Below are 24,360 nucleotides of genomic sequence, written 5' to 3'. Positions count from 1 at the left end.
AGGGGCTGCTCCCCTCCCTCTCTCCTCATGAGCCTGAGAACATTTTTCATTTCACCTGCCCCTCTGTCAAGCAGCCCAATGGAAGTGCTTCCTCCCTCCCCTATCTGGGGTAAGACGAGAGGTGCAGGGCTCACATGCAGCACGAGGGCTGCAGTTTGGGCATTCCGTCTCTAAAAGGTTCACCATCATTGCCCTATAAACTAAGTATCCCTTTGATGTCCTAAGTTATAGCCACCAACGCATCATGATCGTTCCACATAGTGAAAGTCCAAAACACATCTCAATGATGGCAGTTGTACCCAAATCCCATAGGCGCAATCTAGCAACCAGGTACCATGCTTCTTTTTTCCATAGCTTATGTTCTAAATATATACTTAAGACCCTACTTCACATGGGTATACTGTGTTAACAATAGTCTATTTTTTGATAAGGGCTTTTGGTATCTGAAAAACTCCCGTCCACTTTATGCAGACTCTTATCTCCTCACACTCACTGAGCCATTCCATGTGTTTCTTGAAATCAAAACGCTGCTTCAATGACTCCCAAAACATGAAATATAACATTATGAGTGGAAAAAACACATCTCAAATCACTTTGACAGCATTTTCACTATTAGCAGCAAACAAATCAACTATAATTAAAATGCTGTCAGAGTGATTTGAGATGTTTCTCACACTTTCAAAGTGCCATATTTCATGGATAGATTACCCAGGCCAGGGAATATATCACCTCCTGGAGTGCCTTTCTTCCAAGGAGCTCAAAGACTTTTTTTTCCTCCTAAACAAACACTGTCTCATTAATCCTCACATAAAAAAACAAAACTGTGTGGAAGGTAGGTGGCAAAAAATTGAGGACTAGCATTTCCACTTCTCAGAAGGCAAGGCTGTTAAAATCACAAAGAGACGACGTTCATGATGCCGAAACAAATGGTCAGTTTGGTAGATTTCAAGTCCAATAATAAAAAAATTTAGTTAAACTGGTTCAGGATAGATTTTAAAGGGTTTCTCCAGAAACTTTCCTAATTTAAGCTGGGGTATCTCACGGTGAATGAATGATCCATATGGGCTCTGCCAAGGTTCAGCAAACCACTTAGGGTCTAATCCATGTCTCTGCACAGTTTGGGAAAAGGTCCACAGGAGTCATAAGAAAGCCTTGAGAGACACCCCTAATAAGTTTATATACCATTAGTGGATTTCCACATATGGATCACAACGCATATAATCTAACTGAAGAATTCTCTTCACTGGCCATTTGGTTTGTCATTCTGAAGACAAAGACTAAGAGGGACACATCTATAATAACATGGCAAACAGAGAGAAGGAAGAGTAACTTAGTAACTGGAATCATGTCTTCAAAACACTTGTTTCATCCAAAATTAACCCTATATTTAATTGTAAAAATTCAGATGTATAAGTATGTATATATATGTGTGTGTGTATGTATACATATATAAACATAGTGTAACACATATATAAGTCCATCCATTTCTTTTTAAAACCCTGACTTTCTATTTTAGAATCAATAGTAAGTATCAATTCTAAGGTAGAAAATCAGTACAGGCTAGGTAATTATAGTTAAGTCACTTGCCCAGGGTAACCAAGTTGTGAAGTGCCTGAGGCCACATTTGAACCTAGGTCCTCCCATCTCCAGACCTGGATTTTTATCCACAGAGCCACCCAGCTGCCCCAACATCAGTTTTAAAAATAAATAAGTTCCATTCATCTCGTTTCTGGTAGAAATGGGAGGGAGGAAAGGCGATCATGCCCCTTTGTGTCCACTTATTTAAGGGGTATATTTTTACAAGAATATGTGTATCAGTGAGTCACAGATTCCCCTACACCATGCCCATCAAGTGGCTGGGTAGCTAAATATTGTAGGATCATAGATAGAACAATCCCAGTAACAGCCATAGCATTTATATAGCACTCTGGACTTGTCCATCACTTCCCAGAAAACTCTTCATCCAGGGGATCCACAACCTAGAAGTACCCTTTGCCCCCAGGACTCTTCCTTCTGCATAAATGACTATCCCCAAAAGCTCCATTTGAGAACAGTAGCCAGACTATTTCTTCATTTTTTTTATCAGGTTATAATCCAGACTTCAATATCAGAGACCCCTAACTTAGCCTTATTAGAATGCCTGCTCCTTGAGGGTGGATGATGTCTTTCTATTACATGCCCAAGTACTTGGATTGGTATTCCCAATGCTCAACACAGTATCTGGCACACAGTAAGTGCTTAATAAATGTTTGTTGATTGACTACTGACTGACTGGCAAAGTACTTTACATATGAAATCTCATTTAATCCCTTTTACATATGAGGAAATTGAGGCAAAGATACTGGAGTAGCTTGCCATTTCCTTCTTCAACTTATTTTACATATGAGGAAACCGAGGCAAGGATCCTAGCTTGGTTTGCCATTTCCCTCTCTAAGCTTACTTTACAGATGAAGAAACTGAGGCCAACAGAGTTTCTGACACCCATAGTCAGGTAGCTTCCTGACACTATCCATGGTGCTACTTAGCTGCCCTTTACAACTGAGGCTGAAAGAATTTAAAAGTGAATTACCTCGGATGTCAGAGCTTATAAGTGCCTGAGGCAGGATTTTAACTCAGGTCTTCCTGATTCCAAGCCCAGGGCTCTATCCATCTTATCATCTTGCTCCCTTCTTTTAGAGCTGGAAGGATGTTAAAAGTCATCTAATCCAACCCCCTCATTTTACAGATGAGATCAAGTCTCAGAAATTAAGTGACTAACTTTCTTCTGATTCCAAATCCAAATGCCTTTTCAAATGCATTATATAACCATACATACATACCAACCAATAAAAACCAAGCAATGAGTATTTGTTAAGTCCCTATTAAGTGCTGGGCATATATAGTATAAATATATCCGTATCTATATCTGTATGGATGTATAGAGAGAGATATATGGCTACATCAATTGAAGGTATCAAATATAGATAAAGATATAGATAAATGTGGGCAGCTAGGTGACTAATGGAGAGTCTGCTGGGCACAATTAGGGTACAATTAGGAAGACTCCTCTTCCTGAGTTCAAATCTGACAGCAGACACTTACTAGCCATGTGACTCTGGACAAGTCAGTCACTTAACTCTGTTGGCCTCAGTTTCCTCATCTGTAAAATGAGCGGGAAAAGGAAATGACAAACCACTCCAGTATCTGTCAAAATAACTCCAAATGGAGTCACGAAGAGTCAAACACAACTAAAACGATTCAACAACAGAAGATACGATAGAAAGAACAAGGGGCATCGGGAGTCAGAAGACATGGGTCCAAGTCCCAACTTTATTTATCAGGGGACCCTGGTTCTTTTCTCTGCACCTCAGTTTCCTCCTATGTAAAATAAAGAATTTGGGACCAGATGACTGCCAAGGACCATTCCAACTGCATTACGATTCTAAGATGTTAGATAAGAATTGTTTCTATCTCTATATTTTGGCGGTCTGTGTAGGTTAGATACACATATTGAATTTCTATCTATGAACCTGGGACTACATCGCGTGGATTTTTTAATGGCTATGACTTGGCATTTCTTTCGCCACCTCTTTATTTGCTTTCCAACCCCAAACTTTAATATTGGTAGCCATTCCTTCTCAATCCTCTCTCAGTCAAAATCGCCACAGCTTTGGGGTGGGGTGGGATGGAGTTGAAATGTGGCCATTGAGCAAAGGAAGCATGTAGAGAATTATAACCCAAACCAAATTGAAGGAATTATCCCCCTAAACCCTGAAGCCAAGAAAATGGAAACTACCAATAGCATCTATTTATAACAGTTGGTTGTTTTTCCACGAAGATCCACAATAGGGGAGATCCGTTCACGGCTTATTGTCCCTCCTATAGCAAACTGCCAAGAATGTTGCTTTCCATAAGGAAGGAGACTTCTCTTTTCAGACAGCATGTCTGACAATTTTCCCTGCAGATGAACTTTAGGCGGATGAAACCCACTCCACAGAGCTCCAGCACTGCCACCCCCGGACACACACACACACACACACACACACACACACACACACACACACACACACGAGTCCTGGCTTCTCCCATACTTTCTGATTATTCTTCCCAGTCGGTCACATTCCTGTGGCAATGTGGCAAGCCCCCCCTGCTCCTGGGAGGAACAACACTGATGAGAATCTTGCTCAGATGGGACATGTCTGGAAAATCATTCGTTACATAAGAAAACAAGATGTGCTAATGTGCTGTTTAATACTTTTCGGCAGGCTGTTTATTCGGGGCTTATGCATGGCTGTTTAGTTCTATTTCTGTCTCCAGGACCAACTCTATAAAATCTTCACCCTCACTCTTTAACTCCCAAGGCCCCTTCCTAGTATTTGCTATTGAGGCCGCAGCAGCAGAAGGAAGCACGGCTCGGAATTTCCAGGCACTTCCTTCAAGCCTGGTTCTTACTGGATGTACAAAGAGCATATCATCAGGGAGCAGGAAAGCGTCCGTGGTGGCTCACCACAGGGACTGGTCGTTTGGGTTCTGAGTTGGCCGACTTGGATAACCCTTTCTGATCTTTCTAAGCCTTGATTTCTGTATCTGTAAAATGGTAATAATGGCAATGCATGGCTACTTCAGAATTCTGTGCCAAAGTGGAATAAAATGACCCAGGGATGCTTTGGATATGAAAGCATCATTTTAATGGCAATGCATCCCAAGGTGAGGCAGAGAAAGGAATCAGGGTAATTTACCAAATCCCTTCTTCCGGGGCACTTCCCTGTACCCTGTTGTGAGGGAAGAGTTCATTCCCTTCATCTGGGTGAGCAGTTTGCTCCCAGACAGTCATTTACTACTCCCAACTCCCAGAGGATCAAATTGTGAAAGCAAGTCATAACCTCTCCATCTGTCCAGAAAATGGGATCCCTGCTGAGAGCAGAGGTGCTCTGGGATGAGGGAATTACGGCATCTGAGAGGGGTTTGGGTTATGTTGGGTTTTTTTTCCTCATGTGTAAGGGCTTTATTCTTTTAGTCATTTTCTGCCATCCCCCTTTCCCTTCCATTTTCTGGCATCCAGCCTCTACAACAAAGCCCAGAAAAGGCAAAGGCCATTTGAAGTGCTCCATGCAGAAGCCTAAAGAGGCAGGGGAGGCATTTCAGCAATACGTGGCAGGTGGGACTGGTCCTGTTCTTCAATTCTTTTCACATGTGGCTTCAGGTTACAGAGCCTGGAGTTTCCACTGGCTCCTGGGATTAACTGATCACTGAGTAAAAACTATGGCAGGAGGAAAATGATGAGCTCACATGAGTTCTCTGAACAGAAGAGTAGGCACCCAGTGGCTAGTCGGCTGAAATGGCTTCCCTCACTCAGCAATTGCTTGACTTTCATCCCATTTAGGTCCTGGCTCTTCTTCTAGAAGGTGAATTATGAATACCTTGTTCCTGCTGAGTCTAAAAGCAACCGGATGCATTCAAAGCTGGGGGAGAGTTCTGATCTTCTTTCTTCTAGCAGAGAAGACTCCATCTTTCTAGCTAGAATGAGTTGGAGGGAACTGGCAGGTTTGGGAATAGCAAAAATGCTTGAGTGTTTGATGGGTCCAGCTGGAGGCGAGTCTGGAAAGATGTAACTGGGACCCGAGCTGCTAATCAGGTTGCAGAAAAGCTTCCCTCCCAAACTCCAAGCCCATAGTGTGAGTGGCCTTCCCTTGAATATGGAGTTGAAATACGGTCTGCAAAAGGCTCGCTCCACACTTCACGTGACGGTTGTTTGAAAGATGGTGCTCGAGGAAAGAAGGAAAGGCTTTGGCATCACACAGCCCTTTTGTGTTTTGGCAACCTGTCCTTCCCAGAAATGGAAATTACAAACACCCCATAGCTGTGGGGTCCCTCACAGGGGGCCAGGAAGAGCTAGCTGGAGTCCAAATTGAGACAATAAGGGGCCAGAAGGAGAGACTTCGGAGGAATAGAAACTGAGCTGCTGGAAGCACCCAAGACTAATAAAAAAGCCAATCAGATGGAGAGTCTGCATCCTGCAAAGCCTCTAACTTGTTCTGTGACTTGAGCCAAGTTCTTTCTCTCTTGATACCACAGGTTCCCAGACTATAAAACAAAGAGTAATGATTCCCTTCACTCTGCCTTCCTCAAGGCATGATGGGAGGAGATAAAGTGCTTTGAACCCTTTGGATGAAAGGTATCCCATTAAACCAGAGGTATCATCAGTAAATAATTATAACAATAATTATTTTAATGATAATGATGATGATAATGGGCAATGAAGAAGAGATAAACCGCCCACCTTGAGACAAGAAATAAATAAATTAAAGCTCTGGTTAAAACCTATTATTTCTAACCAGAGAGGAAATTAGAAACATTTCCAGCTCCAGGTACCCTCCTCTTTCAAAATGCCCATTCTCGGACTGAAATATTATTTACTCCTTTCCTTTGCACTAAAACAATTATTTGTTCCGCTGTTCTCCCTCTCACTCACTCACTCTCCGGTGTGTCTAGCTTGGCCCTGACAGCTCAGCCATGGACTGTTTACATGTCTCGCTCACCCTCCCAAGCTCTGGTTCAGCTCCATTGACAGTAAAGGCGAGAGAATTCTCTCCGTGTGAGGAATCAATTACTTCCACTGACACTCTATTACTCGCCCTCACATCCTCTGATTCCAGATGTAGTCAGAAGGTGGTAGGGAGAATGGCAAGGAATCTGAAGGGGAGAAGGACGGGGGGCTGAGGGGAGTGGGAAGTGGGTTCACTGGGGTGGAGGGAGGCAGGGTGAAGGTTGAGGAGAGGTGGGGTTTTTTTGCCACTAATTGAGATCTAGAAAATCATGGGCAAAGTCCTAGCTGCCTTACGTAAGGCACAGAAAGCCATCTCTTTCCTTGACTGCCCTGCTGGAATCCGGAGGTGACTCTCTGGCAGGCAGGAGGAAGAAATGGAAAGAAAAGAAAGAAATCAAAAGGATTACAAAGGAACCAGACAGGTTCCCACATGCTTAAGCAGTAGGGCAACAGACAGCGCACCTGGTTGGCATCCCTGATAGGGAAAAGGAACAAAGACAAGTGTCACCAGGAGGGACAAAGGACCCAAAAAGGAACAAGGTCTTTTGCCAACAAGCCAGGCATAAAAATTTAAGAAAATACCCAAAGTGCCATACGCTTTTTGTGAGTCTCTTGACTTTCATCTGAGGCGATTCCCATCAGACTCTCTTAGGAAGCTCCAAGTCTTTTACCATAATATGATAATGACATGCCTGCCTTAATGGGCCCCTGGTTTGAAGACCCATCTTATTGTCTCTATGATACGTGTCAAAAGGGTTATTTATTCATTATTATTAATTGCACACTTAGGAGCACAGACCACAAGCTTCATGAGATGAGAGTTCCCCAAATCTAAATCTTAAAAAATCAGCCATCATTACTTGTTCCTCTGTTAGAAGCAGCCAGTTCCGGAGATAAAATAAAGGCCAAGACTGTTTACCAGGTGCTTGGCAGCCCTTTTCCATGACCTAAGGACTTAGGAAAAATGAGAAAAAAGAACACAACTGGGAGATACCCAGCAGTTTGAAGGAGAAGTAAAAAATTTGCAGCTTTCTTCTCCTTTTCTTTCTCTTAGCCTCTTCTCTCTCCCTGTGTTGGCAGTCAATCCAGTAATTTGAATTTATTAAGTACCTATTATGTGCCAAGCACAGTACCCACCATCCCTGGGCTATTAGCATCATACAAACTGGTACCTCACTTGTCATTCATGACTATACCTTCTTCCAGGATAGTTTCATGATGTTCAGAACAATCTGAGCCATAAAATACTTTCTAGGGTTTTCCTCTTAAGAACAAAACTGTAATTTTTGAACAAAAAGTGCTATTTAAATTTTTTATTATATTTTTTAGTTTGAGGAATCAGTTATTATGTTCTTAAATTTCTTACAATTGTATTCTGCAATTGAAGGAGCTAAACTGTGAGATATATCCAAGACTTCCCATACAGTGGAAAGAACACTGGTTCTGGAGTTAGTGAATCTAGGTTCAAATCCTGATTCTGTTCTTACTACTGGACAAGGTAGTATGAATGACCTTGAATAACAATTTCTCCAAGCCTCAGTTTCCTCACTTAAAAAGTGAGAGAGTCATATTAGATGGCCTCTAAGATCCTTCCTAGTTCTAAATCTATGATCCTCTGACCTTTTTACCAAAAGAAGCTGTGGAATCTACTTCTCTAAATAAACTTAGCACATTATTTTTCTGGGAAGGCTTGAATGTGTTCCTTAACTAAATCCAGGGGGACATTCTCTTGAATTTCTCTCAGCCTAAGAGTTCCAGGATCTCTATCATAAAAAAAATAAAAATAAAAAAAAGAGTCAGAAAGAAAGGATTGGGGGGAGAGATGGGATAACTCTAAGGTTCCCTCCAGTTCTAGATCTAAAACTTCATGGCCCTATGGATGTTCTGTATTTCCAATAATCTTCATGATGATGCCTTGAGCTACCCACTTTCTTTTTCTCTTATTTTCTTCACTCGGTATTTCTCTTTGTTTCTCATTCCCTCCACACTTGGAGTTCCCACTGAATTTCTTGAGACAGAACCTTGCCCTATGTAACTAGATGGGAGAATTACATCGAATTACATTGGGTAAGACACTAGCCCCCAGGGAAACTCCAGATTCAGAGGAGGTGCCAGGGTTGAGAGTGAGAACAAGTAGGATTGTGTATTATGAAATTCCCAAGTGGTTTTCCCAATCAAAAGATAAAATGCATTGTTTAGAGGGCAATCCAGAGTGAAGCTTGCATTTGGACTGTCACGATTTCCAAACAGTATGTTTGCAAACAAGCTGCTATAAATAACTGTTGTTTTGCCCTAGTATAGAAGAGTTGGATTGGATGATCTGTCACATCTCTTACTGTGAGGATAGCCAGATGGCACTCTGGACAGAGTGCTGAGCCTAGAGTCAAGAAGACCCCATCTTCCTAAGATCAAATCTGGCCTTGGATACTACTAGCTGTGTGATCCTGGGCAAGTCATTTAACATTGTTTGCCTCAGTTTCTTCATCTGTAAAATGAGGGAAAAGGAAATGGCAAACCACGCCAGGATCTTTGCCAAGAAAATCCCAAATGAGGTCACCAAGAGTCTGACACCAACCCCTAATCTATGATCCTATATTACGAAGACCATGATCCAGAAAGCTTATGTACTTTACCCAAGAGAGAACCCCTCGGGCCAAATCACAGACAATTTACTCTTACTTTACATATAATTCTAACAGGTTTAGTTATCTGGTTTCCAAGTCCACAGACAGATTAGAAGCAACAAATTAGGAGGAAGAGGTTGCCACAAGCAGGGAAATGATTATAACTGCCAGCCTCAGAGGGAGGAGACATGAAGAGCAAAGATAAAAATTCAAATAACATAGTAGTTTGCAGTCATTCGGACTCGGGGCAGACAAACTAATATACCACCACAGGCCCTGAAGCCATTCTATTACAGTCCTGTACCATAAATTATGTTTATAATTACAACCTTGAATCATCCAGAACAAGTTTAATCCTGATCCGTATCCTCTGCTTATTAAGACAAGCAAGTGTGGAACACATTTCAGAAAGATTGCTACCAAATATGGCTTAAATTATTTTTACATTTTGGCATTTAAAAAGATAAACTTCTGTTTTGTGGCAAATTCACTTAAGAGAAATGCCTCATTCACTATCAGCGCCAGATAAATAAGACATTTTTGTTGTCCAGTTGTCAGACTCTTTGTGGCCCCATCTGGGGTCTTTTGGGGCAAAGATATTGGAATGGTTTGCCATTTCCTTTTCCAGTTCATTTTACAGATGAGGAAACTAAAGCCAACAGGGTTATGTGACTTGCCCAGGGTCACACAACTACTAAGTGTCTGAGGCCAGATTTGAAGTTTCCTGAGCCACCTAGTGCCCAACCAAATAAGGCAATACTTTATTCAATACAGTCTGGGGTCTTTATAATGCAAATTGCCCTGTGGGATTTTTGACCTACAAAATCCATCTTTAAAGTCTTTCTGGTGTCAGGGTGGTCTATGTAAATATCTGTTAGTGCCATCTCCTCTTCTCTTTTAAAAAAGTGGGCTTCCAAGGCATTTTACTGAAGTGGCATCTGTAAGAAGGTGCAGATCCTTCAAGACTTGGGTCTTTATCCCTAGGTGGCCAAAAGGGCAGCAAGGTGGCTCAGTAGATAGACCGCTGGGCCTGGGGTCAGGAAGACCTAAATTTGAATGTGGCTTCAGAGCTGCGTAACCCTGGGCAAGTTATTTAACTCTGTTTGCCTCAGTGTCCTCATCTATAAAATGAACTGGGGAAGGATATGGCAAACCCCCCCATTCTGTGCCAAGAAAACCCCAAATAAGGTCACAGAGAGTCAGATACAACTGAAACAACTGAACAACAAGGTGGCCAATAGCTCTAGGCTATGACTAAGAGTGTGAAACTGTCTCCAGGATATGATTTAGTCACTCGTGAGTTAACTCTGCATCATCTGTAGAAGATTCCTTCTTCTTCTTCTTCTTTTTTCCTGCTTAACTTACCATGTGTTTCTCCCCCACAAAAAAACCCCAACACTCAACCAATTGGGTCATGACTCAACGGCAAAGCCTTTGTCTGCCCAAGAAACCAAATCATCATTGGCCAGCACCACTGGGCATGCAGTCAGCTTCTCCCCCCGTCGGCCCAAATGGCCTTGGGTATAGCCTCACACTCTGGCTACTCTGCCCCCTTTTACTCCTTTAGCCACTGTAAGCTGGCAGTACATGGAATGGTTTCTAATTTCTGTGCTAGGCCAGTGAGCAGGTCAAAGGGAAGCCCTGGGATTTTCAGTGCTCAGGTTATTTTCAAGGGGAGCCAGCCAAAGATGGTGGCCATTGAGTCCAATTTTCCCAACAGCAAGCCAAATCCACAAGTGGTGGTGAGGTTCAGGGGATGACTAAGAAGCTAACTCCAAAGTAAAATCAAATTAGGTGTTTTCATTTTAAAGTCACAAAAGTTTAACTCAATATATTTAATGCGATTAATTAACTCACATTCATTTCCAAAGTAAATATATGGTATATAGGCATATATAATATATATATATACACACACACATATGCAAAGGTAAAACCACTGGTGCCAGAGTCAATGGAGTTGAGTCAAAATCCCACCTCTGCCAATTACTATCTATGTGGTTTTGGGCAGGACCATTTACATCCTTGGATCTCAGTTTCCTCATCTGTAAAACAATAATAATGATAATAATAGCTAATATTTCTATAATGCTTACTCTGTTCTAGGCACTGTGCTATTATTTTCCATTATTATCGCATTTTATCCTCACCCTGGGAGAGAGGTGCTATTATTATACCCATTTTAAAAATTAAGAAACCGAATTCAATTTAATTAAAATTTTTAAATTAAAATTAATTTTTAAAATTGAGTCATTTGCCAAGGGTCACACAGCTAATAAGTGTCAGGCCAGATTTGAACACAGATCTTCCTGGCTCCAGGCCTAGAAACACCTCGATATCCTAATGAGGAGGCTGGGTCAGATGGCCTCTGAGGTCCCTTTCAGCCTTAGAGTTATGAACCTAAAGCTGACTGGAGCTTTCTGAATCCCCTGACTCAGCTCTTAAGGATGCAAGTCCCCAAGGTGAGGGAAGAGAATGGCTGGCTGGCCACTGCTTTGAAAATAACCTCAGATAATCCTTTCAAACCAGGGAACAGTTCCCAGCTCACAAAGTAGTTGCTGGATTCAATCCTGTAGATAGAACAAGAGGAAACTGTTGGGAAAACATGATCTGAGTTCCTTCCCCTCAGCTGGAAAGGGTTTTAAAAATTTTTTTTAAACCATGAACTTCTTACTCATTCCTATTTCCCTCCCTCCTCTCCCCCATCCCACCCCCATACACCCATGATGCTTTGGTGTGGCTTCTGTGTCCTATCATCTGAAGGACAGTTCAGGCAACAGCACAGGTTCCAAGTTTTATTTTCAGAAGCATCAACCCTGCAAGTACTGAACCAGACTCAGCCTATAAGATGCACACAAAAGGGAAAGACAGAAGAGGCTGATTTCCTTTGATTTGAAGGGCCTTCCAAGCTTCCTTGGAACAGAGATGAAGCAGAGAGAGAGAGAGAGAGAGAGAGAGAGAGAGAGAGAGAGAGGAAGAGGAAGAGGTGTGGAGAGAAAGAAAAGGTGGGGAGAGAGGGAGATAGAGGAGAAAGAGAAAGAAGAGAAGGAAAGGGGGGGAAAAGGGAGGGAGAAAGGGAAAGAGGAAAAGAGAGAAAAAAGCAGGAAGAGGGAAACAGAAGGAAGGAGGAGGAGGGTGAGAGAGAGACAAATAGAGAGATGAAAGAGGAGGAAAGGGAAAGGGGGAGGGAAAATAGAAGGAAAGAGGGGAAAGTGGGGGAGAGAGAAAGAGAGGGAAAGAGGGACAGAGAGAGAGAAAGGGAGGAGGAGAAAGAGTCAGAGAGAGGGAGGGAGGGAAGAAAAAAGGAAGGACGGAGGGGGAGAAGAAGAGGGAGAGGGAGAGAGAGAGAGAGAGAGAGAGAGAGAGAGAGAGAGAGAGAGAGAGAGAGAGAGAGAGAGAGAGGAGGGAGGGAGGGAGGAGAAAAACACCTTCCAGGACTTCAATTACAATAAATTATTCCTTTCATAATGAAGTAAAAAAAAAAAGGTGGGGGTAGAGCCAGTTTCTTCTGAATGCAAATGGTCAGCCAAAAGAATAGAAACTGAAAAGAGGAAGGTTTGAAAGAAACAGATGTGCCTCCCCAAATAGTAAAGATGAGAATACAAAAATGCACAGTGAATGAAGAGGAGGGGAAAGAGAGAAAGGGGGGGTACTTGAAAGGAATGAAGGATGTAATCAAATATCTGTTGCCAGGAATTACAAATGACCCTATCTGAGCCCTTCCTGCCCAAATGGGTACCCCTGGAAAGCAATATAGCCCAGGGTGACCTCCTTCTGACCTCCCTGTACATTTAGGTTCCATCAAACATGATCTGGGTTGAGCCAGTGGAAGGAGGTTAAGGGTGAGAGAAGTAGAAAAAGGGAAGATGCCTAGAAAGCCTGGTAAAGGGGAAGATGAGTCTCAATCTATGTGCTCCCACTGAACAAACAACAATGGCAAACCCCTCTGGGTGGTTCTCAGCAGAGTGGCAAAATCAGTGAATTCTCCCCTTAACTGGGCATTTGGGGGAAAGGAGGAAGAATTAGAGCCTTAAGGGCTCCCCAAGACAACATCATCCAGAAATACTTTTGGACCATGTTCCTTCTGAGTAGGGAAAGCTTCCTGGAGCAGTGCAAGAACATGCTTATGTAACCTTTCGTGCTGCCCAGGCGCTTTGTGCCATGCTTATTAGCTCCCAGATTTTTCCTTGAGGAACTTGTGATTTCCCCCTATACCACTGATGCATAAACATAAGATGACCTCCTAGAGATTTCACTGAGAGCTCTGCTGTCATCAGCAGAATAGAAGTGAGCCCTCTGTAGAGGCAGAGGTGCTTACTCAAATTTCTCTGAGCAGCCCCATCAGCCCCAAGCTCTGGTCCTTCTGTACCAGCCTGCAGGGCTCTTATCTCCTGAACTCCCAGCCAGAGAAACAAAGGCACAGCTGCCCAGGTTGAAGGCTCCTACACTATTATGTAGAGCGGATAGTAAACAAGAAACTTTTGAGTTGATGGGGAAAGATCCCTGCATAAGTGAATTTCACTGAAGCAAAGAATTGAATGCATTACCCTGAGTCATCTTTGGAGTCTGGGGTGAAGCTGGGATTAGAAACTGGTTCTCCTGACATTAAATCACAAGAGACAGCCAGCAATCCGTCCTATCCCTCCAGTCCTTAGCAAAGAGTAAGTCTTGTTAGGGAAAATATGTCAGATAGAAAATAGCCACAGGGAAAAAGTGACAATAATTCACCGAGTTAGACAACATATCCTTTGATGTGTTTCAAGAGTGGCCCATTGTACCCATTCAGAAACTCTGGCAAGATCAAAATCTGAGACTGCAGGGAAATCACCACCAACAGCACAATCCATGTGGCTTCCTTGCATTTATCCATCTGTGTGTTCCCTTCTAATAACTTTTAAATATGCTGGGCACATAGTAGGGGCTCAAAAACTCCCCTGGTTAATTAATCTACTTAACATGAAATTTTTCCTTTAAAAAAAAAAAAAAGAGTTCCTCTTTGCTAAGGACTGGAAAAGCTAGATGCCTCATGTGACAGAAAGTCAGGAGACCTAGTTTCTAATCCCAGCTCTCTGAGGGCAAGTGCGGATTTTCTTTTTATCTTTATCTTTGTATCTGACCGCCTTAAACAATGCCCTCCAGATAGCAGGGGCTTAATAAATGTTCATTGAATCCACCTGACTACCAGTTATTTTTAAAAATTTGATACTTAGATCTCAATCTGAATCTGATAATACCTTTATTTATAGAGCATTATTTTTTCAGTCTGAATGTGGAAACAGGGCAACACAGGGCTCCTGGAGGAAACCATAAAGCCTGTTTATGTCCTGAGCCTCCCAATAACCAATCCCTGATCATAGCTCAGAGAAATCTTGAAACTAATGCTGAATAAACCACATGGCAGCTGATGATGACTTCTAAGAAGGTACCATTTTGCTCTCTGGTCCCCATCCCCAAACCACAAATGGAAGAAGGACCAACTGTATAGATCAAAGTGAATCTTCATATATGAATACATACAAAGTCTATGACCCACCATAGTAGACTCTTGGGGGTTTCTTGGTCTCTTCATACCCAGAAGGCTCCTTACTCTCATGCCGTTGGGACAACTATGCCTTTCTTACCCCGAGAGATAAAAGCCTAAAGAAACACACTCTGGAGCCGAGGCTCACCATGGAGAATCAGGTTTCATGAATTATCGATCTCTTACATCATAGAATTTAGGTGGTGATGGTAATGGTAAGAGGGAAGTGCTCTGGTTACTACCAGGGGCAAGGCAGCACTTACTTGCAGTCATGCTTTTCGATCTCAAAATGAGGGTTGAAGTTGAGGACAATCTTCTGATTGGGTTCTGGAGCATAAACAATCCACTCACAGTTCTGGTGAGAGGGATAGTCCTGGGGATAGCCAGGAGACGTGATATAGCCAGCATCTTTGGAATTCAAACGACCTCCACAAGGTAGGCCTGAAAAGGAAGACAAACAACACCAAGAACTTCAAATCGGTTCTTTTGATCCGCCCCCTTCCCTTCTTTTCCTCTCTCTGAGGGGATGATTAAAAATTATTTTACAGACCTTTTATGGCAGTATATGGGGCTGATCCACTTACTCATTCTGTGGGCAAAACTATTACAACTTATCCCTTCTTCCCCTACCAGATATGCATAGACACCCACGCCAAATGAAAATGTGCCAGGACAGGCCCATAAATATTCCAATTAAACAACTTCAAATAACAGAAGGGGGGGCACAAACTTAAGTGACCCCTCCACACACACACACACACACACACACACACACACACACACACACACACACACCCTTTTTTTCATATCTGGCTTTGGTGGCCCTTTTCTCTTTCCTTGTCCAAATGGCTCACCTTACTCTTTAACTCACAAATCCTTCATTTTCTCCAGCTTGGCACCAACCCACCCCACCGGTGTGAATTAAAGGCTCCAGTTCATAATTGACCATCGTGGTTTCGAAAAGCTGTCCCACAAACAGCCTGGTAACAATTACAGCTGGGCAAGGAAGCGTTTTCCAGCTCTGGGTTTACAGCAGAACCTTCCCTAGAGGGTGATTTCAGCTTCTTCTTCTTCTTCTTCTTCTTTTTTTTAAATGGGGAGAAAAAAAATCCCCAAACATTTAATCTCAAATATACCACAAATTTGATTTATTATTTCATTACCCACCAGGAAGAAAAAAACTACATCAGTGTATGATTTCGTTCCACACTCAGAATTTCCACAGAGGTGCTTTGGGCTTATTTGATTTGCCACTCTTTTCCCTCCTCCTGTCCCTCCCAACCTGGTCACCACAAGAGAGTGCTACTGCTTCATTTAGTTTCAACCAACCCATTTGAAAGAGAGCAAACTCAGTCAGCTGACTGTTACTTCTCCTCCCCTGCCTGGCTGCACGCTGATGGAGATGAACAGCTTCATGGGGGATGACGGAATGGGGAATCTTCAAAGGAAGAAGAGGGGGATGATGGGAGAGAACTTCTGTGCTACCTTAGCCCATTGGGATGGTGACATTTGGGGGAATATAATAACTGGGGATAAAATCCCATGGCACCTAGGGATTTCCGAGGAAACATGGGGTTTTCATTTAATATCCACAGCAAAACAGGAAGACGACAGGAAAGTATGAGAGCCATGGAAATAGTAAGAGGTCTCTGGGAGATTTTCCTGGGACTTTTCTTTTGGCTTCTCTTAGCATCAATCATTCTTTAATATTGCCATCTGCATGAACCAGCATGGTCCTGTGAATTATGTATTATGCCTCAGCAGTCACCCAACAGGGCAGGATCTTTCTCGTGTGTTCACTCTTTTAGGGAGAGGGTCATGCATTTTTAACTCTACAGGTGCAGTTTACTATTCCCCACGTCTGTCGGTATTACCGTCTTCCATACTTCTGCTTTAGATTATCAGCCTGACAGGACTTAATGCATAAAAGATGGGGCGCACGACGGAGCTGTGCTCAGGACCCAGAGCCAGACAAGTAGCCTTTTAACCAGTTCACCTTGAGGGGTTCAAATGTGAGAAGAGCACCGAGCAGAATTTTGAAATCTAATGGAGGCTGGTCCCGTTTCCTCCTGGGCAGAGGAACAAAAGCAGGCCATTTCCTCTGAGCTAGCAGGGACACACCATCTTCTACCTAATGACTGGGACCAAGAACACAAAGGCACGACCCCTTGACGAGAGGCACAGATGAGACCGTAAATGATCAATGGATTGAAAGGAGCCCATTCTTCTGCAACCAACTCCTTGGGGGTATCCCAGGCGCCATAAACCGTACTCTCAAGCAGGGCACCCAGCATCATTCAGAGAAGGAAGACAGACTGCGTCCCACTGCTGCTGCCTAATGAATGGGAGGGAACCAGAAGGAGGAAGGAGCCTGATCCTTTGGGAAAGGCTTAGGTGTGGGAACTCTGAGCACCAGCTGCTCAGTGAGTGGGGGAGAAGAAATCATTTTCTGGTATATCGTCAGTCCCTTTGCCAGCCACTTCACGGAAAAGGCAGACCCGCCAGCCCCTCACCCAAACCACAGTCCTGGCCAGGAAACTTATGGAGGCTCCTGTTTAGAAACCATCGTTATCTTCCGAGCACCTTCTACTTGCTTCGTTCCATGGAAGAGATGCCTCCTCACGGTTATAGAGTGTTTGTAAAGTTCTTTCCTCACAATTATGGGAGTACAAGAATGATCTCACCTATTCACTCACAGATGAGGAAACAAGCCCAGAGAGCTCGAGGAACTTGCCTACAGTTGCACAGCAGATACAAGACAGAGTTGGAATTTGAACACAGCTTTCCTGACCAAGATATGCTTCAAAGATTAATGGCAAGATGGACAGGCTCAAGTTAGAGAAGCCCTGGGTTCAAATCCTAATTCCTTTTCACCCCCTGTGTGACCATGAGACAAATCATCAAATGCTTCTGGCCCTCAGTTTTCTCATCTGTAAAATTAGGGGATTAATCTATGGTGACCTCTGAGATTCTGGGGTCTGCTGGAGCCAGCTCATACTTGTTAATTTTTCAGTGTAAGCATGTGCCACATCAGAAATCATGCTATAGGGACAGCTAGATGGCTCCATGGATTGAAAGTCAAGCAAGAGATGAGAGGTCCTGAGTTCAAATTTGATCTCAGACACTTCCTGCTGTGTGTGACCCTGGGCAAGTCACTTAACCCCCATTGCCTAGCCCTTACCATTCTTCTGCCTTGGAATCAATACATAGTATTTAGGTTTTTTAAAAAAAAATCACACTATAAATCAGGATTTGATTCAAATTGTTTTGTTGTCTAGACTTAAGAAACCAATAGAGAATATTTTAACAATTCCGTCAAATTTAAGAGTGTCCCGTGTGTATATTTCTGTTAAAAATTCACCAGTATTTTAAAAGATTGCTTTATTATAAAAATGAATAATATGGAAATAGGATTTGAGCGATAATATATATATGTATATACATATATACATATATATATATATAAACAGTGAGATTGCTTGTCAATTCTGGGAGTGGGGAGGGAAGAAGGGAGGTAGACAATGAGAATCTGTAACTACGGAAAAAATTAAATAAAAATAAAAAATAAAATTCTTCCCCCCAAAAAAATTCACCATGTATAACTATAACCCTATGAATGCTTCTTCCCCATTCCAGAGATCTGTTACATTTTATTTATTAGACAGGCAGCATGGGGTGATCATAAACTACAGAGTGTTAAAGTTAAGAATCAGGAAGACCTGGGTTCAAATCCTTCCTTAAATACTTTATAGCTGCGTGACTGTAAACAAATCATTTCACTTTTATGGACCTCAGTTTCTCCATCTGTAAAATGAGGGGATTAGACTTGATAACCACTAAATTCCCTTCCAGCTTTAAACCCAGATTTGCTCTGCTACCAAGTGCACGGATTTGCACCAGAAATACAAAGATTAGAATGAAATTCAGTTTCTTTCTCTTGAGAAGTTTCCAGATTATTGGTTGGTCAGGGAGGAAGGGATGAGAAGAAAAGTGGGAGCATGAAGCATATGCACAGATAGATATAATAAAAGTTAGAGTAAAAAATATTTTTGGAGAGATCAAACAGATGAGAGATTGGTGGGGGAGGGATGGAAATCACTTCTAGGCAGGGGTTGGGGCTTTAGCGAAGATCTCCTTAAGGGAAAACCACATGCTCAAAGGTCTCTCCATCCCTCTTGATTTCCTCCCTCCTCCCAAACATTCTAGAAGAACATCCTTCTCTCCCATGGGCCATGCACACAGAAAAGTCAGCTATAATGACAGGAAACTTCCTCATAGGAAGTTTTTATTTCTCATCCACACTGGGGAGCAATCATTTCCTTAGCTTCAGATTTGGCCACCAAAAACCAAACTATTTTTATCCTGAGGCAGGAATACAGCCTTTTCTGTTGTTTCCCAGAAACTCATTGCTTAACCCAAACAAGAGAAGCAACCAGCCTTTTTTTTTTTTCCTGCCTTTACTTTATCTGAATGAAAGCACCCATAAAAATATCTGAGAACTCCCAAACATCTGTTTTCATTCCATGGGGTGAGCTTACTCAACACACAAACATTTATAAATGCAGATTCTTGTTTGGATATCTCCCTCTGAAACACACATACACACAGATAGAGATATCGAACATGCATCAGTTCCATATACGTATTAGTAATTCACACTTCCCTCTTGTACACACTTTCACACCCTCACATAAAATATCGCACATCATTTACACAGACATGCATCCCATAAAGATAAATATTGGAGTTTCAGCCCGTATTTTTCTTGGAAAGAGACAAACTCTTGAAATACAGAAGTAAAGACTGTAAAGAAAACATTCTCGATCCGCTTCCACCTCCCATCCTCTCATTTAGAATCCATCCCACCCACTTTCAGGCGCTCTGCTGTTCAAATATGTACACAGTCGAAATAGGTCCTTGAAGCAATCCCTTTTGAAAAGTTGCATCATCTCAAGCTTTTGTGGCTTCCATCATTTTTCAAAATGGCACACATATATAAGAAATGTCAAAGCAAGGAAACACAGAACTCAATCCAAGGGAATCCCTTGGGGAAGCCACTCTCCATATGCATCCTATCTCTATTCCAAAGTCGGGGAGTTTCTATCATGTGAACAACTCAGCCTCAGTGTCAGGTAGACAAGGGACTTCATTCCACAACCATATGGTGAGCACTCAAGTCATCTAAGACAAATTTATTTCCCCAAAGAGGAGCGGCAAAATCCTGGATTAACCAAAGAAGAAGTTTTATCTGTCTGAAGCGGGTGAGCTGGACCAGGTTAACTCTCAAGGACCTAATCAATCCCATGATTCCACACTAATATTACCATGCTTAGGAGAAGTATAATTAAGCTAATTTAGACGCAAAATCAAGGCATTAATTGGTTTCCTGTTCAAGGCGAGGCATGGATATTAGCTATGGTCAGAGGCAGGCTGGAGTGAAGGAGAATGATTAAAAAGCAACCATCTTTCTCTGCTTCCTACAATCCTTATGACACTGGACCTCATTTTCTTCAACTGTAAAAGAGATTTTTGGACTAGATGATGTCTGCAGTTCTCTCCAGTTCTAAACCTATAATATTTTTAAAGAGACATATTATCATGTTTTTTGTTTGTTTTTTTAATTGCTAGAGCAAAGGGCCATATCTCAGTGGAGTGTGCTTTAGTCAAAATGGCAATTATTAATTAGTTGTGAGACTTTTAACACTTCATCTTTAAGGATCTCAGTTTACTCCTCTGTAAAATGGACCTGTAGCTAGGGGAAGGTGGGAAGAGTTTGGATGATCTGATTTCCTTTCTGCTTCTGATGCTTCATTATGCTAAAAATCCTGGTTTCACGTCCCAGATTTACCATTTGCCAGCTATGTGGCCATACTTTCTCTAACCTCACTTCTTCATCTGTAAAATGGGGGTGACTCCAAATACTTGTCTACTCCAAAGTCTTGTTGAGAGGATCTAACGGGATGATGAATGTGAAAGTACTATATAAATGTGAGTTATAATAATTGCTATTAACCTATTAGACTAATGACTCAAGACAACTACAACCTGTCAGAGACCTCGGGGTTCATGAATGAACCCAGGATCATAGGTCTGGAGCTAAAAGAAACCTCAGAGACCATCAAGTTCAAACCCTTCATTTTTTACAAATAAGGAAACTGAGCCCCAGGAAGGTTAAGTGACTTACTCAGGGTCACAGAGGTAGTGCCAGAGGCAGGAAAGGACAATCAGTTGGGTTAGTAATGTTGAACAGTCATCATTTGGAGCCAAACCCTAACAAAGGTATAAGGGAAAGGGGGTCATAGGCCTCCTATTACCTTCCAAAGGGGGTTAGTTGTTACTATTGTTCTTTATCTGGCATTCTGGGAACAAACAAAAAAAGCAAGGCGCCACAGTTCCACACATGGAACTCCAAACGAGCAGCACATTTAAACCACAACCTAGAAGTGGTATTTCTCAAAGAGGAGAATCCAGGGTTACTAATAAGATAAATTTAACTGGAATTGATGGAAGAGTCTACACATTATATGGAAATATAAGTTAGGCGAGTTGTGACTAGTTTGTAGTTTTTTGGAGGGAGGCAAATATGTCCTGGTTTTGCCCAATTCTGAAGAAAAGATTCAGAAACTCATCATTCTCATCTCCCTTGGAAATATGTTTTGCCTATGGGTAAAAAAAGGAAAGTACCCCATACATAATTAGCACCCAGACCTTTAGGGACCAAAACTAGAAGACTTAAGCATCTTTCCATGCATTATGTTATTAGTAGTGGGGCAGAATGGTCCCCATATTCTTCCATTAGAAAGACAAATAATACATCAGGTGCAAATCCATGCCCTGACCCTTTGGCAAGTCATAGGGGGTAGTGGGAACTGCAATGGGTTTGGAATGAGCTGAGATGGATGTCCCAGCAATACTCTGGCTACTTAGTAAAACTGGGCTCATCACGAAATCTCAGGAAAATGAGTGGGGCTGAATAGATGAGTTCTAAGGTCCCTCGCAGCTCAGATATTTTTTTACTTTGGAGAGGAAAAGAACCCGAGTCAATAAAACAGATAGTTTTAAAAGTCACTAAAGCCTCTGTGATGCAGAACACATTTATTCAAAGTGTCACACTTGTTTGACTTGTGCTTCTGTGATAAAAATTTCCTCGACTTTTATGATGAACAGAGAAGAGCTCTGTCTTAGATTATGAGGAGCTCAAGTAGCTTTTTTCCCAACAACCCTGCACACTGTTGCATATTTATGTGCATTATGGATCCATATTTCTGCATGGAACATGTCACCCACAGAAATACACAAAAAAAGAAAACCCAGAAAGCTTCTTCAAATCCCAGGCCAGCTCGTCTAAGTCCTTTGCTCAGGGTTTAACCAAATTTTACCCAGTAACTCTGGCTAAGCTGATTTTAGGAGTCATTTCTGTGATCTGAAGCAGGATTTTGTTTTATTCAAAGTGACTTCAGCCTGTCACAAGACAGTCTCATAAAATCTGTGTCTTGGCTTAAGCTAGAAAGAAATGAGCCAATCCATCAGCCCAGGAATGCGGCCGTTTGACCACTTCCTAAGGCAACTGGGAAGGGATGCAATCTATTCAATTTATAGTTCAGGGTGGCAGTGAATGATGAACTCCTTGAAAAGGCAGCAAATGGAAATCCTTGTGAACTTCTTCAGAGATAAAGTTCAAAATCTGAATAAAAGAACTTGAGGGGGAGAAAGGGAAGAAGGGAGAAAGCAGGCAGGCACATGCCTGTGAGTGTGGAGAGATGGGGTGAGAACAAAGCAAATTCTCCCTTCTAAAGTTTCTCTAATAAATGCCCCTAAAAACAGATTTGGAAATGGAGTCTCAAAATAGGGGCTATTAAAAGCCTCTTTTCCCCATCAAAACTCTCAAAAAGGAAAATCATCATTTAATTTTTGAAATGCAACTTTGATGAGATTTCCTTTTCTGACCTCACATAATGCCACCTGGGGTAACCTTGTTATTTGTCATCTTATATCATAAACAAATGCAATTCCAATAGGGCAGCCGATATAATATCATTAGTTTATATTTATGTCCACTTTTCCCCAGTGCTTACTGCAAATGTAATTCTGGGGCCACTGGTGGGAGATCTGGGATTACAAACCCTGACCATTTCAGCCATCTTACGGCTAGGAGAGGGAAGGGGTTTTGTTGCATTTTTAACTTTGAGCCATTTTCATATTTATTTTGAAATAAATGCACCATTTTCATATTTATTTTGATTTGCAGAATCTGAAATAACATAAAGGGACAGAGAACATATTTTATTAAGAATTATCCTGTTTTCATTGGTCTCATGACCCCAAAGCGCATTACAGATGTCAAAGAAACCTGGTCATGAATGGTACTAAACTGCCCCTCCACCTATCCGCCACACAAGTGGAATTAGAGGAACTGGGTTCAAATTTAGCTCTATGTGACTGGGGGCAAGGCATTTGACCTCTCGGCCCTGGTTTGCTCAAAATGAAAGAGTTTTGACTCTATGATCAATAATCTTTACATGCTCTTGTTGATACAGTAAATAAGTTGACCCAGGTGGGATACAAAATGCACTTCAAAGATTTAGTGTCACTCAAGTCTTTTTTTTTTTTTAAACTCTTACTTTCTGTCATTTTATCAGCTCTAAGACAGAAGGGCAAGGGTTTGAGAGACTTGCCCAGGGTCTTACAGCTACCTGATGGTCTGAGGTCACATTTGAGCCCAGGTCCTACCAACTCCCAGCCTGGTGCTATATCTATGGTGCCATCTAGCTGCCCCTCAAGTCTTTTGTTTTAACCAACATAGACAGGCCAACAAACTCAAAGAACAAAGGGGTTAGGGGTGGGGAATGGACTTGGAATGAGAGGATCTGGGTTCAAGTTCGACTCTGTGGGCAAGGCATTTGCCCTCTGGGCCCTGGTTTTCTCAAACTGAAAGAGTTTGACTCTATGATCTCTAAGCTTTCTTTCAGCTGTAAATCTATGATCCTAAGTGATTTCCAGAGGCAGCTGGTGCTGCCTAGGAGTCAGTAGACCTTGTTCTGCCACTAACTAGCAGTGGATTGTGGCCTTGAGCAAATCACTTAACCCAGCAAGGCCTCCAAAAGAATGAGGGACTTGGCTAAAATAACTCCAAGGTCCCTTCCAATTCCAATAAACTCTCTGAATTTCTGACCAGAGTTAACAGGAAGCTTCTGCTCTAAGTAAAACCAGCTTTCGAAAGGTCAGAGGCTATTTAAATTTTTTAAATTGTATTGATAAAATGAAATTATTAAATCAACGTTGGGTTGTGGGGGTTTTTCCCCCCTTAAAGCCTTAAGTGTCTGTAGTCAATAGTCTTAGGATGCCACATACAGGCAAACTAATAGACCAAACACAGCGGTAAAAGGGTGTGCTTGCAATTGATTTTTTCCTTGCTCTATCCCCTCTCCTCCCTCCTTCTATTTCATCCCCCTCTGCCTTCTCCCATGCCTTTCAGGCACATCTGTTTTATTTTCTCCTTTATCAAAACAATTATTGCTACAATTCCATCCAGTAAATTGCAGCCGCCTTTATCCTTTTTCACGGGGCAAGTAAGTAGAAGCCCCGAGACTTGCCAATAAGCAAGATCATTAGTTATCTCTGGATCTTTGGAGGCAGAGAGCAGGTTGTTATCAAAGCCTTACTCTAAGCATTTAGCGTTATGCTGTCCA

The 24,360-nt window shown here is 42.1% G+C and overlaps 1 protein-coding gene across 1 annotated transcript in view; it reads right to left on the bottom strand.

The window, feature by feature from the left end:
• The window catches only part of NRP2 (neuropilin 2), a 158,909-nt gene that overhangs the window by 126,924 nt on the left and 7,625 nt on the right, over positions 1–24,360 (bottom strand). The window contains exon 2 of the mRNA XM_044669414.1: positions 14,935–15,112. Coding sequence (XP_044525349.1) covers positions 14,935–15,112 — 178 coding nt within the window. The remainder of the gene's footprint in view (positions 1–14,934; positions 15,113–24,360) is intronic.

The sequence above is a fragment of the Gracilinanus agilis genome, chromosome 3, assembly GCF_016433145.1.
Source record: "Gracilinanus agilis isolate LMUSP501 chromosome 3, AgileGrace, whole genome shotgun sequence".
NCBI classification, from domain to species: Eukaryota; Metazoa; Chordata; class Mammalia; order Didelphimorphia; family Didelphidae; genus Gracilinanus; species Gracilinanus agilis.
This window is presented reverse-complemented; position numbering and strand designations above follow the sequence as displayed.